The sequence below is a fragment of the Hypanus sabinus genome, chromosome 2, assembly GCF_030144855.1.
Source record: "Hypanus sabinus isolate sHypSab1 chromosome 2, sHypSab1.hap1, whole genome shotgun sequence".
Classification (NCBI taxonomy): domain Eukaryota; kingdom Metazoa; phylum Chordata; class Chondrichthyes; order Myliobatiformes; family Dasyatidae; genus Hypanus; species Hypanus sabinus.
In genome coordinates, this window is record NC_082707.1 from 36401420 (window position 1) to 36421742 (window position 20323).

General features: G+C 39.9%; 1 protein-coding gene across 1 annotated transcript in view; it reads left to right on the top strand.

The window, feature by feature from the left end:
• LOC132404574 (uncharacterized) overlaps positions 1-19030 on the top strand; it is a 30779-nt gene extending 11749 nt beyond the window's left edge. The window contains exons 3-5 of the mRNA XM_059988816.1: positions 6869-7039; positions 10116-10156; positions 16716-19030. Coding sequence (XP_059844799.1) covers positions 6869-7039; positions 10116-10156; positions 16716-16859 — 356 coding nt within the window. The 3' untranslated portion in view covers positions 16860-19030. The remainder of the gene's footprint in view (positions 1-6868; positions 7040-10115; positions 10157-16715) is intronic.
• Positions 19031-20323: the final 1293 nt, after the last annotated feature.

A 20323-nucleotide genomic window follows, 5' to 3' on the forward strand; every position in this document is an offset into this window, starting at 1 on the left:
CTCCATTCCATCATGGCGGATTTATTATCCCTCTCAACCCCATTCTCCTGCCTTCTCTCCGTAACCTTCAACACCCTAAATAATCAGGAACCTATCAACCTCCACTTTAAGTATACTCAGTGACTTATTCTCCACAGCCGTTTGTGGCAATGAATTCCACATATTCACTACCCTCTGTCTAAAGCAATGCCTTCTCATCGCTGTTCTAAATGGATGTCCCTCTATTCTGAGGCTGTGCGCTCTAGTCCTAGACTCGCTCACTATAGGAAACATCCTCTCCACATCCACTCTATCTGGGGCTTTCAATATTCGATAGGTTTCAATGAGATTCCCCCTGTTTCTACTACACTCCAGTGAGGACAGGCCCAGAATCATCAAACACTCCTCATACGTTAACCCTTTCATTCCCAGAATTATTCTTGTGAACTTCCTCTAGACCCACTCCAAATACACTGGTTTCAGCCACTCATCTGCCTTCATCCTCTGAGTTTATTGACATGGAGGTGAGCTTTTATACTTCCTGAGATTAGCTGGTGGTAAACCTATCTCCTGAACAAAGAGGAAGTTATATTACATAGACAATTAAAAGTGCTTGTAAGGTCGTATCTTTTGATGACAATATACTACCTTCATTTGCTTAAGGATGACTTTTTAATAACAATTAAACACAGAATGAATTGCTTCTACTGTGGTCCTTTTGACAGAAAGACAATAGTAATTTGTCTAAAATGTGTTTCTAGCAGAACTAATGTAAACATTTGAAACAAAGTCCAATACCCATTATATTATGTACATAAACATGCTGCATCCTTAGTAGTAACACCGCAATCCTGGATTTGATCTGTATTCCTAAAGGAAAAGTAAACATTTATATGAACATAATATAAAGCATTTGAAAAGAACAGAGTGACTATCCCAGTCCAGAGTCTAGTCAGAAATTATATTGCTTCCATTCTTATCAGAGCGATGTCATGTAAATGACATGACCTTTCGTATTTTATGGCTCACTAAACAGCCAGATATTTATTCATTAAGGTTTCAATTAATACATTTAACATGCTTTATTGACATTAATCCATACACAATGGAAAGAACAATTGTTTACTAGTTCCAAAATATTTAATCAACAAGAAATCAATAATCTTGTACTTAGATGCAAATCAGGCAAATAAGAAGCAGGCAGGAAAACTTTAAATAAACCTTACTAACTGAAGGTATTACTCATCATTATTAAATATTAGATTTCTATAAATCTGAAAATGGAGATGGTGAGTCATGTCAGTGTACTATATCTTTCATAGACTTGTAAACAACCTCCAGAATCATTTTCTCACAATGAATATTCCATTCGTTCGTTCACATACAGTATGTGGGTTAGGTACAAAAATGGTCAATGAGCTAATGTTGCATTAAACCTTGTTAAGGAAAGAGTAGTTTCCGTGGTTTTTTCAAACCACACACTGCAAAGAGTGACAGGTAAAGGAGTTTTCCAGTGTACTGTACATTACACTCAGTGGCCACTTTATTAGATAACTCCTGTACCTGATAAAGTGGCTGCTGAGTGAATGTTCAATCTTCTGCTGCTGTTGCCCATCCACTTCAAAGTTCAACGTGTGATGTATTCAGGGTTGCCCTTCTGTACTCCACTGTTGTAATGCATGGTTACTTGAGTTACTGTCACTTGAACCAGTCTGGCCTCTCTCATCAACAAGGCATCATCACCCACATAACTGCTGCTCACTGGATGCTTGATTTTGTTTTTCACACCATTCTCCATAAACTGTAGAGACTATGGTGCGTGAAAATCCCAGGGGATCGGCAATTTCTGAGATACTCGAGCCAAGGCGTCTGGCACCAGCAATAATTCCGCAGTCAAACTCACTTAGATCACATTTCTTCCTCATTCTGATGTTTGAACAGAGCCTCTCAATCATGTCTCCATGCTCTCCGTGCTTAGAGTTGCTGCCGCATGATTAGCTGATTAGATATTTGTATTAACAAGCAGGGGCACAGGTATATCTAATAAAGAGGCCAGTGTGTGTATTTTTAACTAAATATAATACCTATTAGTTGAAAATTACATGTATATATATATATATATATATATATATATTACATTGACACAATGGATCTGGATGATGTAGGAAAATTTAAGTAACACACACAAAAGGCTGGATAATTATATAATTATTTTATATGTTATGGCTCAGTATAAAAATAAAATACACCGAGATTGTCAATGTAAATAATATTAGCTTTAATAAAAATGCCAGATAATCACAAGAACTAGACTGAGCAAACTAATCACAGAGCCTGTTTTACTCAAGTACTAGATTTCAGGACACTCGCGCAAATTTCCAGGAAAAGTTCAATTGTAGAGGAAGTTTAGACTTTCCAGTTAGAGGCATAGAGTCACAGAACCCTCAGCCTGGAAACAGTTCTGACCTATCTAGTCAGTGCTGAACCATTAATCTGCCTAGTCCCATTGATATGCCCTTGTCCCAGAGCCCTCCCCACCCCTCTCATCCATGCACCTATCCAAATTTCTCTTAAATGTTGAAATGAACCACACATCTACCACTTGCACTGGCAGCTCACTCACCACCCTCTGAGTGATGAAGTTACCTCTCATGTTCCCCTTAAATGTTTCACCTTTCACCCTTAATCCATGCTCTCTAGTTGTAGTCTCACCAACCTCAATGGAAAAAGCCTGCTAGATAGGGAGAAACCCTATCTACACCCTTCATAATTCTGTATACGTCTATCAAATATCCCCTCAATCTTCTACATTCTAGGGAATAAAGTCCTAGCCTTTTCAACCCTTCCCTATAACTCAGGTCCGCAAGTCTCGGTAAAGCCTTGTAAATTTTCTCTGTACTCTTTCAATCTTATTTACATCTTTTCTGTAGTTAGTTGACCAAGACTGCACAAAATACTCCAAATTGGGTCTCACCAACATCTCCTACAATTTCAACATGTCAGGTTCACCGGCCTATACTCTCACGGTTTATTCTTTCTTGAACAACAGAACAACTTCAGCTACCCTCCAGTCCTCCGGCACCTTACCTGCAGCTGAGGATGTTTTAAATATCTCTGCTAGGGTCCTTGCAATTTCCGTACCAGTCTCCCATGGGGTCCAAGGGAACAGCTGGTCAGGCCCTGGGGATTTATCCACACTAATTTGCCTCCTCCTCTGTAATCTGAATAGGGTCCATGACTTTGATGCTTCTTTTCCTCACATCTATAGACTCTGTGTCCAACTCCCGAGTAAATACAGATTAAAAAAAACAATTTAATATTTCCCCATCTCTTTCAGCTCCATGCAGGGATTATGATGCTGATCTTCCAGAGGACTAATTTTGTTCCTTGCTAACCTTTTGATCTAAATATATATATAGTTCTCTTGCATTTCTTATACTCCTCAAGCACCTCATTTGTTCCTACCTGCCCATACTTCCTATGCACCTCCTCCTTTTTTTCCAAGCAGGGCCTCAATATCTCTCAAAAAGCCAAGGCTCCATAAATCCATTATCCTTGTTGTTTATTCTGATTGGAACATACCAACTCTGTACTCCCAAATTTACACTTTCAGAGGGCTTCACACTTACCAAATACTACACGGCTTTGCCAAACAACAACCTAACCCAAACCACACTTGCCAGATCCTTTCTGATTCCATCAAAATTGACTTTTCTCCAGCTCACAAACTCAACTCGAGAGCCGGGCCTATCCTTTTCCATAATTACCTTGAAACTAATGGCAATATGATCACAAGCTAAAAAGTTCATCTTGTCCAAAAGATTGCAGCGGCCCTGCAGAAAGTTATGTCACCTGCCCTGTCTCATTTCCTAATAGGAGATTTAGCATCACACACCCTCTAGTTGGGACATTTATGTACTGATTAAAGAAGCTTTTCTGAACACATTTGACAAATTCTTTCCAATCAAGCCTTTTTACAGTATGGGAGTTCCAGTCAATATGTGGAAAGTTAAAATCACCTATTACCACAACCGTATATTTCTTGAAACAGACTGCATTCTCTCTACAAATTTACTCTTCTAAATCCCGTGGATGATCAATAATATAATCCCGTGGATGATCAATAATATAATCCCGTAAATGCATTTATACCTTTTTCATTTCTCAGTTCTATCCATTAAGCCTTACTGGATGAATTGTGCTGTCTGAGCACTGCCGTGACATTTTAACTGACCAGTAATGTCACCCTTCCACCTTTAATGCCTCCTGCTCTATTACAACCAAAACAATGGAACCACGGAAGACTGAGCTGCTGGTCCTGCAAGCGAGTCTCACTAATGGCCGATCCATGCCCTAAGCACTTCCGTCTTTCCTACAACACTCCTTGCTCTGAAAAAAAATGCAGCTCAGAACATGAGTCACACCATGCTCAACGTTTTGATTCCTGACCTTCTACGTAGGCTTAAAAACATCTTTCTCCACAACCGCTCCACTATCTGTTCTGGCAATGCAGCATTAGCAAACCTTCTCGCTAGGAAAGTCTTCAAATTTTTACAACTTTAGAACTTTACTAAAATCTTCTTGTTTAATGAGTATCTCTACTGTGTAACAGGAAGCAATAGAAAAAAAAGCTCGGTATAATTTGAATTGATATTGTTGTAGACTATAGCCTACACGTAAATGCAAACTGTCACACATTTTCTTCAAAATTTGCAGTCTTTGCATTGCAGGAATATGATTATAATCTAACAGACAGAGGCAGGTGTTTCATCTCACTGAACTCACACTAACAATCAAGCAGCCATGGGTTTGACAAGAATAGCATCTGTTGATGTTTTGACTCACGACTCTGCATCAGGACAGACTAAAGGAAAGATAGCCAATATATGGAAGCACATGAGTGAGGTGAGGCAGAGGATGGAAGGTGATGATGAGGTGTGTAGGATGGGGAGATGAAGTCAGGAGAAGAGAGATGAAGGGGGAACAACTAGACAGATGCTGGTGGGAGATAGGTGCAACCAGAGATAGGGGTGAAGAAGACGAATTAGAAAATAAAAGAGGGATGAAGGGCAATTGAAATCAAGTGGGGGAGGTGATAAGAAATGTAAGACAAAGGAGAAGAAATCCCACTGCATAGAAGGTGGGCTGAAGGAACCCGATGGTGTTAGAAGGGGTGCAGGTATTGAGCAAGATGGGGAGAAGGAAGAGAAAGATGAACAGAGGGAAAGATCCTGAGAGGACTGTGGCAAAGGATGGGTTACCTGAAGCTGGAACTTTGCTGGCTGTATGATTGGGTTTGTTGGATTAGGGTTTAGAATCATTATTTTTCTTTTATTTGTAATTTAACTTTACTCTGTTTGCTTCCTACTTCTATATAATCACCTATATTCATGGAATTGTTCAGTAATTGTTCTAGTATTTGTAGTATCTGATCTGTATTTTCTAGAAGCTTCACAGCTTTTCTGCAGCAGCTGTCATGCCTCTTGAATCTTAGGTTACATCTCATCAATAGAATGCACTTTTATCTTTAGTCTCAGTACGGGCTGATCACAACTTACTTTTCTTTGCTTGCTCTTTGTTCTTGTAATACTTAATAAAATAGCATTTCTGTTTGGCCTCACAATGCCAGTGAACGCAGCCAAGGAGAGACAAGCTGTCGTGGGAGTAGGAAGGGGAATTAAAGTGACGTGTGACCAGAACTAGAAGCTCAACATAGCCACTGCGCACAGGGCACAGGTTCATCCCAAAGTTGCTGTGTCTCTGTAGAGGAAGCACAACACTTATCCCTTCATCTTCCCTCTCACCACCATACAGGGACATTAGCAGCTCCTCCAGGTGACTTCTCCAACCTATTGAATGCATTCAGGCCTTGCAATGTGGCCTGTGAAGGATGTAAGAAATAAAGTCAATTCAATTCAAATGATGACATATGAAGAAAAATCACCCAGTAGATGAGAGACTCCGAAGATCTACTGTCCGCAGTAAAGGAGAGGAAACTGGCGTGGTATGGCCCTGTAACAAGATCAAGTGGACAGCGCAGGGATAAAGAAAAAGGGGCAGATGGAGGAAGAAATGAGCAGAAAATATTGCAGAGTGGACTACAGAGAACCTTGGGCAGCCCAAGCACTCGCCCACAACCATGAGGATTGGAGGCAACTGGTGCCGCGGTCAGTCGTACTCACCCCTATGACCCAGGCGGGTTGCGGGATTCATAACCGTTACCATAATTCAATTATTTACATAGGCTCCTGCAAAAAATTGAGGGTAAATAGTGTAGGTCAGAATTCATGTGAATGCTTTAACATTTGTAGTGCAACTTTAGTAGGAAGAATTAAACAGCAATATGTTGGACATGCTGGCACAGAGAATGCAATTATCAATCAAAATGTTCTTTAAATGTATGCCTGTTAATGAGACAAAAAGTTCTTCAAAAGCATTAATCTGGAATTTATTTTTATATTGGTCTTTCTTCATTATTTTACCCATATTTCTCCCTAACCAGATCGGACCTGATTTGCTGCTAACTGTCCATATACATTGCTTAAAACAAACCACTGAATATGATCTTTCAATTCGATTTCATCTCTCAGTTCTATCAATCCCTTTCTTTCTGACAGAGAGCATCACAATTCTTGCTCACAATACTGCTGGAAGTTATGGCAAAAGTACTTCTATTTACTGTTAACTAGATATTCAATCCTGATCTTACAAATAATGGCACAATTTCAATTCCAGGTAAATAAGTGTTAGTATCAGGTCAAAATATAAGAAGGTAACTGGGAATTAATTCTGAATGAAATTTATTAGATGAATTTAATTCAATATATTAAATATTATTAATTGAGTGTGGCTATCAAATGAAATGAGAAATTACTCCTTTTTTTTGTAGGACAGACAACTACTCCAGAACCAAGGAACAACACGAACAGCACAAGTATTGTGGCAGATTCCACAAGCATGGAAACCAATATTAACATAATACTTGCAGCAGTAGTAGCTACTTTTGTCATCATCTGCTTATTAATTTTTATTTTTATCAGATACCGACCAAAAAAACAAGGTGAGTTGCTTATCATTTTTTCTTCTATTGATCTAATTCAACATCTTAAGGAAATAATCTGCTCATTGCCTGAATATGTCTGTTCTGATTTTACCTGACTGGAATATTCAAAGCTCCAGCTTCCCAATCACACACATCTTGCCTAGTTTGTATCATCTGCATGAGTGATTTCCTGCAGCCAGTGTGTACTTGTGGAGAAGGAGATTAGAATACAAATTACTTTTCCCACAATATTTGGTCATTTATCATTTTCCAGGTTTCCTGCAGTTTTTTGTCCTGATGCAAATGGACACAGCCCCCATTAAATGTAATCACACTTCTATATTCCACCCATCCATCCAGAATCCTCTTTGACTTTCTACCATCAGGCAGGAGACTATGATGCATGAAAACAAGAATGGTCAGGAGGAGTAACAATTTCTTCCCCAGGCCATTAGGTTTCCAAACTGTCAGTTGCATTGCATTCGAAGTGTCACTGGTTAATCTGTTCCGTAATTTACAACATATGTTAATAACACACTTTAATTTTATTTATGTGTGATTCATCTGTAGATTTTATCCTTACCTTTATAACTTATCGTGTGTTATGTGCTTTAAACCCTGGTTCAAAGAAATGTTGTCTTATTACTTTACTTCACCCCTCCCCCTCTCCTGGTTTCATCTATCACCTACCACTTACCACCTACCACCTCGCACTTCTTCCTCCCTTCCACCCACCTTCTTGCTTTAACTTTTCATCTTTTTTCCAGTCCTGATGAAGGGTCTAAGCCTGAAACAAAGACTGTCTACTCTTTTCCATAGGTGCTGCCTGGCCTGCTGAGTTCCTCCAGCATTTTGTGTGCGTTGCTCACATTTCATAGCACCTTGTTTGTATCATTCATTTGGCATCATTTCATTAAGAATTAAATAAACTACCAGTGATATTACTATATAAGACCAAAGAAAATATAGCAGAATTAGGCCATCTCAACCGAGTCGGCTGATCCAATATTCCCCTCAGCCCCAATCTCCTGCCTTCTCCTCGTATCCCTTCATGCCCTAAACAATATGTTGTAGAAAAGCTTATTTAAAGAGCACAAACAGGGTCTGAATGATCACTTGGCTACCTTTATTATTCAACCTTTAGTTATAGATCATACAAAGCAAAAGACTTGCTGAGAATTGATTTTAAAAGCTCCTTCTTGAACATTTTGCATTACTGGGGTGAGGTCCACAAATTAAACACATTTGACTGGAACCTCTCACAGATAAAAGTGGCAAATAAAATCCAGCCTCATTATTTTTCACTGCTGATGGGCCAACCATGCCAAACTTAACATAACCTAGTAATTAAAGTAAAAACATTAAGAAAGCTCATACCTTGAGGGAAGAAGATGGCCCCTTCCTTGCAAGAAGGATGAAAATTAGGAGCCAGTAGAATGAGCTATTTCTGCAATCAAAATGAGATTGGCACAGGCCTTGGTTAAATCCTCCTCCTCATCAAGGTGGATGGTAGTAAAAAAAAAGAATTAAGATCCTAAAATGTACAACAATGCCTCTAAAGATAAACTGTCACAAAACAAGTTGAATTTATAATGTCCTCAGGATCAAATTATCTCCATCCAGACAGATTAAAATGCAATGAAGAAAGTTTCAATGTGACGGAAGGAAGAAGTCATTAAAAGGCCCAGATGCTCTTCCATTGGTCGCCATTATTCATGCATGGCATGTGGTCACTGCTGGCAAAGTCAGTGCTTATTGCTCAATATTGCTCACCTGCCATGAACATCTACCAATATAACAAATGCCTTGCTGAGACACTTCCGACAGCAATCAGCCGTGCTAGTTTGGGACTGGACTTACATTTAGAAGAGACCAGGTGGAGAAGGTGGGCTTTTTACCCAAAATGACATCAATGAATTTATTGGCTTTGTGACAGTTTTATTGTAACTTTCTAACATCAGCTTTATGGATTGCTAATATAAATAAATAATTGTAAATAAAAATACCGAATTTCAATAAAAGCATGTTTTAATGAATTGCATCCTCACCCAGTCGAATCTGTATGTTATTGAGATCCACAGCAATGCAGCTGAATCTTAATGCCTCTCGTAAATAGTCTAAGAAGCCAGACAGCTTAACTGGTAAAAAGGGATGGGCAGTAAATGCTGGATTAGGTTTCCCACTTTGAATGAACTAATAAATAATTGCCAGTCACTAGAACAATTCCTCTTATTGAGTCCTGAACTAAAGCAGCAAACTTCCATTGAAAGAAAAATTTAGTCTGACAAAAATATAAAGACAGACAAAGAAGTTAATTCATTGTTTACAGAGTTTGAAATAAGCATCACTGTTTATGCGTCTCTGTCTTTCGTAAGTGTAAACACACAAAATATATAGACAATTTAAGTAGCACCTGAGATCGAAATCATGCACCTAATATAAATTTAATGTCTCTGCCAATGATTTTTAGAGTTATTATATTCTGAATGCCTTGAGCAATGATTAGAAAGTAGAAAATCATTACTGGAATGCGAGATTAGCTATACCAAAGACCAAGAAAATAATTGAGATCCTCATGAAATTCAAAATCTATTTGTGATTTGGTTCCACTTCAGCTGTTTCATTCTGTTTTAAAAATGTTATTATACCCCACGTTATTCTAACAGAGCATGAGAAATGACCTCAGCAGTGCCCAATCATTTCTTTAATCAGCTTTTTCTCTGAAGCTTTGCAAATAACTTATTCAAACTTAATTAGAGTCCAATGCCTGATCAGCAACGTGGTGTACAAAACCACCCTCGTCAAATATAGGAATAAGGTATTGGTGTTAAAAGTGATCATTTACTAAATTTACAGAAATTGAATGGGATAAAAGTTGTTTTACATGTATTGAGGGCTTTATTTTCACAGGAGGTTTCTACAAATGTTCCAGCACTAGCTCCAGGTAGCACGGTGGATCAGACTTGGTGGGCCAAAAGGCCTAATTTTGCCCCTATATCTTATGGTCTTATGGTAATGGTTAGTCCTGCAAGTTTTATTATACTCTATACTGGACTTTTGAAGCAATATTTTGCAATTTTCTTTCCCTTGATAGATCCAGAAACCAGTCCCCCTACAGTGGATGCCAATTGTCAGGTAAATATATTTCACCCAGTTACTGTACAATATCAAAGGGTATCATGAGAAAAATAGTAAAGAGAGAGATAGACAACGAGGAGGAGAGGCAAGAAAGGAAAAGAGATGGCAATACACAGATGGTTATTAAAGTGTCTCTTTGTAATACTAGGTTGGAATACCATGGAAACAGGTAGACAGTCAAACTGTTCCCCATTGTGCCCACACCCTGCAATAACCCAAGCAGTAGTATAAATATGCATTTATTGGTTGGACAAGACAGATGCATAAATTTAAGACTTGTATATGTGTACATATTTATGTAAGTGGAAGCCTTTGTCACTTTCAGTTGTGTTTCAGTGGTAAAATTATCACCCCTAAGTCAAGTCCTGTCCAGCAACCTGAACACCAACCCTATGTTGGTACTCCAATCCAGAGCTGAAGGAACGTTGTATTGAGGTGTTGTCCCTCTAATAACATCCTGCCATGTAAAATATCCAAGGGCTTAACTTGATGAATAGCAGTGGAGTCGCCACCAGCATATTGGAATGTTCTTTCCATTAAATATCTGGGCATGATCACATGATCCTTGTGTGAAAATTGGCAGCCAATTTTCTTGCATTTCGTTCTTTTATCTTATATCTATGGCTAAATGTGCCTGATGAGGCAAATTTAAATTGCTGAAGTAAAAAGTTAACTGAAAAACTGATGTGGCTCCATTGAGACCTATTTTAATCAAACACGAGGAAATCTGCAGATGCTGGAAATTCAGGCAACGCACACAAAATGCTGGTGGAACACAACAGGCCAGGCAGCATCTATAGGAAGAAGCAATGTTTTGTGCCGAGACCCTTCATCAGGACTAACTGGAATAAAAGATAGTAAGAGATTCTGAGGGTCTTGGCCCAAAACGTCGACATTGCTTCTTCCTATAGATGCTGCCTGGCCTGCTGCGTTCCACCAGTATTTTGTGTGCGTTGTTCCTATTTTAATCAGTTTGTTTCCAGTTTACAGATAATAAAGGGAATCAAAGTCATGGTGACTGACATGATTGATAGACAGATACTTCATTGATCCCAAAGGAAATTAATGTCACAGTAGCATTATGAGTGCACAGACAGACAAATATAAGAAGGAAAGTAAGAAAAAATAAAAAATAAGTTACCTCAAACAGAATAACAGGAAGGGGTCATCAATTCCCTGGCTATAGGTTGACTCATTAAAGAGCCTAATAGTCAACGATAAGAATTACCTCATATAGCGCTCTTTGGAACAGCACAGTTGTCTTAGTCTGTGACTAAAAGTGCTCCTCCCTTCAGCCAAGGGGGCATGCAGAGGGTGAGGAACATTGTCCAGAATTGCCAGGGTTTTCCATAGGGTCCTTTGTTCTATCACAGCCTCCTATGTGTCCAGTTTGACTCCTGTAACAGAGCCAGCCTTTCTAATCAGTTTATTGAGCCTGTTGGCATCACCCGTGTTGATGCCTTTGCCCCAGCACACCATCACATAGTGCGCTTGGGGCAGATCTCAAGTGGACAGACAGACACAGTCCCCAGGCAGGAATAGTCTAGCTGGGCACAGCCAGTAGTTAGCCTGGTAGCAGTAGGCACCGTTGGCAGCTTGGATGGCCCTCTGTGGCATCTTCCAAGCATTCCTGCAGTGGCAAACCATGGTTCTGGCGGGACCTCCACCATGGGAACAACAGGGGTTTTAGCCATGAAGCACTTCAAAGGGTAGAGGAGGTGTGTAGGTCACTGGCCAGCTCAACCCAGAGCAATTACTTCTTCCATGTGGATGGATTAGAGGCAGCGAAATATCGCAGAAACCTGTCCACTTGCTGCCCTTCCTGACTGACTGTTGATCTGTGGATGATAGCCATGTGGAGTTTAGGGTGGGCAATGAAGTGGACCACCTTGGAGAACATCCACCACTGTCATGACCACAGTGGCCCTATCAGAAGGTAGCAAACCCATAATGAAATCCATTGGCAAAGTGGGACCATGGGTGTCGGGGCCCAGATATGCTGGTTGGAGGAGTTATCTGGACATATTAAGGGCAGGCAGTGATGAATTGACATACTTCTGCAATCATGGTGGGCATTGCAGAAAATCCAGAGTTGGTCGTGTGTCTGAATAGCCAGAGAGGATTGAGGAGTGGGCCCACGGGAGTACCTCAGAGCACATACATGCGGTTAACAGTTGTATCCAGAAAGGCTCATGACGTAGCGCCTGGCATATCTGGTTCCCAAGGTCCCAGATGATCAGGGCGAGTATCTGAAAAGATAGGATAATGGCCTGAGGGTCAATCTCCACTTCTGCTGGGTCGAACTGTTGTGACAAGGTGTCTGCCTAAGTGTTCTTGGAACTGGGTCAGTAAATGGTAAAGTTGAATTGCTCAAAGAAGCCGGACATGGGTTGAGTTGGCCTATCAGTTGTATGGATTTGAGGGTTTGGTGGTCAGTACAGATCAGGAAGGGTTCAGTGTTTCCAACCAGTCAACGTCTTCATTCATCAAGTTCCATTTAATGGCTATAGCTCCATGTCTTCTACCCCATAACAGCGCTGTGTGAAGTTGAACTTGTGTGAGGAGAAGGCACAAGGGTGTGTTTTCCCATCCAGTCCTCACTGGGAGAGGATGGCACATCACATGCATCCACCTCTACCCAAAAGGTCGGATAGTGGAGAATGGGAGTGGGAGTGAAGTGTCCCTTGAGCAGGTTATCCCTGAGGGAGGTGACTTGGTGTAGGAGGTTAAAAGACTGGTGACTTGGCTATGGTTTCTGTCAGAGAAGCTCAAAGAATGATGTAGCTGTTTAAGGGATCGCAGTTGGGGCCATCCAACAACATTGCATGCTCTCCCTGGGTCCATGGTTATGCCTTGCTGTAAAAGGATGTAACCCTGAGTCAATCACTGGTTCACCCATCCTGTCAGGAAATGTAGAGCATGTTTGGCCCAAGAGCAGAATTAGCGGAGACGACTTAGCAGTGAGCGATAATTTTAATAGCAAACTGCAAAATTAGGTTAACGGAAATTAATCCAGGATTGAATGACTTGCCACATGAAGAGCATTTGATGGCTCTGGGCCTGTATTCACTAGGATTCTGAACCACATTGGAACCTATTGAATGGTGAAAGCCCCAGACAGAGTGGATGTGGAGAGGATGTTTCCTATGGTGGGAGAGAACACAACCTTAGAAGAGAGTGGCATCCTTTTAGAACAGAGGTGAGAAGGAACTTCTTTAGCCAAAGAGTGGTGAATCTGTGGATTTCTTTGCCACAGGCAGCTATGGAGGCCAGGTCTTTATGTACATTTAAAGGCAGAGGTTGATAGACTGGTCAGGACTTGAAGAGATATGGGGAAATGGCAGGAGACTGAAAATCTTGTCCTTTTTCAAGATATATGCCATTTTCATTTGAAATATTTTCCCATTCCTTCTTCATCTAAGTCCTGGAATTCCCCATCCAACAGCATTAGGGGACAATCTTCACCAAAATAACTGCAGCAGTTCTAGAAGGGACTTCACCATAATCTTCACATGGGCAATAAATGCTGACATTGTTAGATCTTGAAAAGTCATTTTATTTTTATTAGAAGGACCTTACTGTTCTCCATCATCTGTGACGTTAAGTAATTTAAATATTCTAGCAAGTAGTTGGAGGAAGTCACAGATGGCAAAACCACTTCAACTAGTATTTTAATTTTTGCTAATCTGATAAGACTGTAGCTTGTTTCTCAGAACAGAACTGTCAGAGAAGAGCAGTTGGCAATGTTGCTACAGATACCTCTTTCCTCAAACTTCACTAACTCTCAGTGTGGCCTACAGTGATGTGCTTATTTCCTAAATTAATAAATCCATTTATTATTATCATATGTACTGAGCTACAGTAAAAACTTGCATAGCAGTCAAACAGATTATTTCATTATAATAGTGAAGTGAGATAGCACAAGGTAAAAAAAAAATCGAAGTTCTAAATAAATGTTTTGGTCCTGAGAAAACGCAGGGAAGGTAGACAATAAGGTGTAAGGTCATAATGAGGTAAATTGTGAGGAGAAGATTCCATCTTACCATATTAAGGAAACACTTGGTAGCCTTATAACAGCTGAACAAAAATTGTCCTTGAGCCTGATGGTATGCCTTTACTGGCTTTTGTATCTTCTGGGAGGGAGAAGGGAGAATATTGAGGGTGCATGGTGTCTGATTACACTGACTGCTCTCTAAAGGAAGCAGGAAATGCAGAGAGAGTCCGTAGAGGGAAAGCCAGTTTCCATGATCTGCTGAGCTACGTGTATAACTCTCTGCAGTTCCTCGTGGTTACATGCCGAGCTGTTGCCAAGCCAAGCTGTGATGTATCCAGGAAGGATGCTTTCTATGTTGCTTTGATAGAATTGGTGTGTGTCAAAGAGTACATACAAATTTCTTTAGCTTCTGGAGCATGCAGAGATGCTGGTGAGCTTATATCAATGTGGTGGCCCAGGACAGGCTGATTGTGATGTTTACTCCTCAACCCTCTCAACTCAGCATCACTGATGTAAACAACAGCATGTACGACCAATCCTTCTCCCCTGTTCCCAGAAGTCATTGATCAGCTCTTTTGTTTTTCCGACATTGAGGGAACGATTGTTGTCATGACAGAGTGTCTCTATGTCCCTCCTTCCCTCTGACTAATCGTCATTTGGCATATGGCCCACTGCAGGGACGTCACTTGCAGATGGAGTTAGAGCAGGGTCAGGCCATGCAGCCATGAGTGTATGGGACAGAGTGGACAGCTGACGATGCAGCTTTGTGTTGCCGTTAATCATGGCGGAGGTGTTCAGAATCATTTATAACTTCACCGGCATATGTTGCGTTGTCTTTACATAATAATAAAAAGGAGTGGTGAGTTATAGTAAGTATAGATACTGTATATTAAATGGTTAAAATAAATAAGTAGTGCAAAAATAGAAATAAAGAGTAACAAGGCAGTGTTCACAGGTTCATTGTCCATTCAGAAATCAGATGGCTGAATGGAAGAAGCTGCCCCTGAATCGTTGACTTTGTGCCTTCAGGCTTCTCTACCTCCTTTCTGATGGTATTAATGGGAACAAGGGATGACCTGGGTGATGGGGATCCTTAATGATGAAGCCACCTTTTTGAGGCATCACTCTTTGAAGATGTGGAGGCTAGTGCCCATGATTGAGCTGACCAATTTTAGAACTCTCTGCAGCTTATTTCAATCCTGCGCAGTAGCCCCCCCCCCCCCCCCACTCCATACCAGACAGTGCTAATGCTTATTGATTGTGGTCTGTTAGTCAGGAAACCAAGGATCCATTTATAAAGTGATGTGTTGAGTTCCAGGTCTAGGAGTTTGGAGATCAATTTGCTTGGAATTGTAATATTGAAGGCTGAGCTGCATCCCTCTGCTTTACCTCATACTGCATAATGTCCATTGTTGCACTGGTGAATGCAGAGACCCTCCAGATTCCTTCAAACGCAGTAATTACAAAGCCTTTCTCTATAAGTTTTAGCAAATCTTCTTAATCAGACCAATTCCCTTTTTCCTCCAATAAGCCTGCACCCTGTCAGTAATGTTCATTATATCTGGAGCCCAGTCCAGGAAATGTCATGTACACAGATCCAGAGCAGGGTCAGATCATATTTCTACTTGTGCCTTTATCCAAACATAAAGTCTCATCATAAAGGGAGAAAGGCAGTAGAAATATTTAACGGGCAAAGCAACACTTGTGATGAAGAAAAAACACAGGTAATAGTTTGACTCAATGATAATTCATCAGTTCCGACTGACGTGCTGAATGTCCGTAGTTTTCAGATTTCAGGAGTATGCTGCATTTTCCTTTTGGATAAAATTTGGCCATGTCTATTCAAAGTCATATTTTTCAGAGTGTAATTGCAGCTGGAAAGGTTGTCATTTATTGCTTATCCATAGCTGTTCTTTAGGAGTGGTGGTCAGTCCTCTTCTTGAACCATCAATTCTTCTGGTTAAAGTAAGAGTTGAGGAAGTCCCAGGAAGTGTTATAGCTCTCCTACCAGCCCAGGTTGTTACCAATTGTACTCCAGACTTGTACAGATCTAAGTGATGTGTGAAGATCACTCAGGATTTGACAATGATGCATTCTGGAATCAGGTTATTGATAAGATGTTAGTTTAGTTCTATGTGTTGTTAAAAAGCATTTTTCAGTAATGAAGAAGCAGCAATAGAATTGCAACCCAAACTGTTGAAAAGACAGAATGTTCTGGAGTGCAAACACAAGCATTTTCAGAAGGTGGATGGTCATTTGAGAAGCTGGTGCATATCACAAGTACTGGCTGTGACCACTGATACCAGGCAGAAAAACTCTGAAGAGTATTGGTAATGGCTGGGGTCACCCATCTTGTAAAGACACTGCCCAGAAGAAGGCAATGGCAATCACTTTGGTAGAAAAATTTGCCAAGAACAATCGTGGTCATGGAAAGACCATAATAGCCCATGTCATACGGCATGGCACATGATGAACGAACGAACATGTGCAAACAGTTTAACAGGAATGCGCAGACTAAAGATCATTCTTACTTATATTCAATTTCTTTTGATTGTATTTCAGAAACCGAATGATCAAATTTCCACCGTGTTCTCTGTCGACTACGCTGTACTCCAGGTCCCCGAGAAAAATATTCGTCAGAACCTAACAACATCTGTTGCTTCCGATGATTCATACTATGCTACAATTATCTTTGCTCCTCAATAGCAAACTGCAGGTGTGCAGAAAACTACCGGTCATTACAGACAGAATTCTGTGTCTGGCTTAGTAATTATTTAGCTTTGTGAGATCTCAGACATTACATAATATAATCACATGACCTTCTTTTATACTCCTTTTTACTCGAATATCTCATTTTAAGCCAAGAATGGGATTTTGACCATGAAGGGGAGTATATGCCTAGCCTGTACATTCCTAAATAAAAACAGTCAATGCTGGAAACAGTATTTTTGGAACAAGAAAAAGATTAAACATTTAATGATGAAGACCCTTCATCATACAGTCATTTTGTGGTCAGAAGAATTAACTAATGCTGGGGAGAAGATGGAGTGTTTAAAAGCTGCAGCAAGGACATGTAGATTCCGTCAATGGCAACTTCAAGATGATTATCATTGAAGCTTCATTCATTCATTCACAGACAGGTGGAACATACAGTTGCTGCCTCCAGCTTTCCTTATCCTTGGACCATAAAGATTACATATGTGACTCATGATCTCATAGATTGGGTGCTGGATTTCATTTTTATGGTTAAAATCCTGACTGATAACACTGCACATATTTGTAGCGCCTCTATGATTGAATGGAATTTTCATATAACAATGTCAAATATTTTAAATATTCTTCACTTAACCTGAGATGTGCAGAATATAATAGATTGCAATAGATACCAGTTACTGTACACACCAGAGCACATTCAGATGATTTATATAAAAATACTGGAAATGTATCTGCACTTTGAAAGCTGTAAAATAGCATTCTGAAATTCAACATTGATATTACAGGTGCCCACACATTTAAAGAGTGCATCTGTGCTTCGAAAACTTAGTGATTTAATCAAGTCAATTAATGCAGTTTATGTTAGCCTGTATCTTTTGTAAGGAACCAGGTGTCTGAATTCTAACATTATGCTTGATAAGCTATAGCTCTCCTGAAAAGGTCTTCATTTTATAAAACCAACAAAATCATGTTTACCTTTTACCTTGAGCATCAAGCAGGAGTCCACGTTGCATCATAATTAAAAATATCAAATTACAAGATACACAGTGATGTATTACAAAATAAATAATGAAAGAAGGACTGACCAGCAAGAAAGGCTTCATAAATTAGGAAATTCCTCAGACTCACCCATACCTTTCCCAAAATTGTGATGGAAATACTATTTACAGAAGATTATGCAGCCCTTAGGGACACATTCCAAGTAATTCCTTGTGTAATAGCTGTTGCGCACAAACTGTGGGAAAGACTTGATGAAGGCTGGGAGTGTCTTATACAGCAAGGCCTATGATTGTTAGCCAATCTTCAAGGAATGTCCTCAGCAAGGAACTTCACCCACCACTGAGGCACACTATAAGTTCATGCACACTCAGTGCTTGGACTGACAGCTATCTGAATAATGGTCAAAAGTTGGGCATTGCACTCACTTTTACAAACTGCCTTCCTTGTACTAAGGTTTTGTATAGAGCACTCATGTCAGTAAACATAGAGTCATTGTAAATGTTAGAAACTATGTGACTTTATATCTGCACTTTTGCTACTCTGATGTCATTGAAAAGTCCAATAGCAAGAACTCACATTCTGATTTAGCTAGTTGTATCAAAATATAAATGAAAACGTGGTAAAAATGCTTTAGATTGCACTTGCTAACTATACAGATTGCAATCCTTACAAACACGTCAATTGTATTATTAATTAATTACATTCTTTAAGACATGGGTTGCAATAGGATTCAAATATTTTGATACTTACGGCAATAGAATAATCTGTCCATGGACATTTAGTGTGTATGGTTTACAAGGAGATACCCTATGAGCAGATAGTTACGATTTCACATGTTCACTTTCTAAGAAATACTACTCACAATTGATTTACAAGATTTGAACAATATAAGAGATCCAAATTGAGAAATCTTTATCTTTGAGAGCTAGAGCTATGGATAAGATCAGCTTAATGTCTAATGGTATACTGCTTGGTTTCCCTAAGTCTCACATGAAACACATCGCTGTGTTTGGGAGTCATTAATCAGAATAGTTTTTTTCACAAATCCATCCGTCCTGTGTTCCAGTAAGTCTTGGAAGATTGTACCAAATGTTCTGAGCAACGTATAGAATGTAAATAAAAGACAGCCTATTTATTAAATATATAGTGGGGGGGGGGATGCTGATGCAACAATGTAACCTCTTTCCATCATTAAATTTATTTAAAATGAGAATATTTGACTCTGTGGTGTTTTTGTTTAGAATAGTTATTTGTTCATTTTATTGACAAGACTTGCACTTATCTTCCATCCTTAATCTCCACTCAACTAAGAATGCAGTTAAGAGTTAACCACATTGCTGGGACTGAAATGACATGAAGACCGTTATTCCTTTCCCTGAATGACATTGTCATTTGGCTTTTGAGTGATACTTGGGTTTGAGGTTATCATTACTGAGAGTTGTTTTTATTCCAATTCTAGGATTATTTAATTACCTGATTTTAACTGCCTCAGCTAATCTCATAGGATCTGAACTCACTCTGATTCTCATCTCCAGAATAATCTTTAGAATAAGGGAAGAACGTGCCTCATGAGCCTGATTGAGTTTTTTGAAGAGGTAACAAAAGAAATTGATGAGGGCAGGGCAGTGGATGTGGTCTACATGGACTTTAGCAAGGCACTTGACAAGGTTCCTCATGAGAGACTCATCCAGAAAGTCACGAGGCATAGGATAAGTGGAACCTTGGCTGTTTGGATAAAAAATTGGCTTAAAGGAAGAAAGCAGAGGGTTGTTGTGGAAGGAAAGTATTCTGCCTGGAGGTCGGTGACTAGTGGAGTGCCACAGGGATCTGTCCTGGGACCCCTGCTATTTGTGATTTTTATAAATGACCTGGATGTAGAGGCGGAAGGATGGGTGAGTAAGTTTGCGGATGATATGAAGATTGGAGGAGTTGTGGATGGAGCTGTAGGTGGTCGAAGGTTACAAGAGGATATAGACAGGCTGCAGAGTTGGGCAGTAAAATGGCAGATGGAGTTTGATCTGGACAAGTGTGAGGTGATGCATTTTGGAAGGATAAACCAGAAGACTGAGTACAGGATTAATGGTCAGTTACTTAAGAGTGGGGATGAACAAAGGGACCTTGGGGTTCAAATCCACATGTTCCTCAAGGTCACTGCACAGGTTGATAGAGTAGTTAAGAAGGTCTATGGGTTGCTAGGCTTCATTAACAGGGGGATTGAGTTCAAGAGTAGAGAGGTCATGTTGCAACTCTACAAATCTCTGGTGAGACTGCACTTAGAGTACAGGCAGTCCCCGGGTTACGTACGAGTTCCGTTCCTGAGTCTGTCTTTAAGTAGGATTTGTCTGTAAGTCAGAACAAGTTCATCCAGTATTATTTAGCGTCAGTAAGTCAAACGTTTGTCTTAGTATAAAGTACATATTTTACCTTTCTATGCATACAAAACACTTAAGAAACAT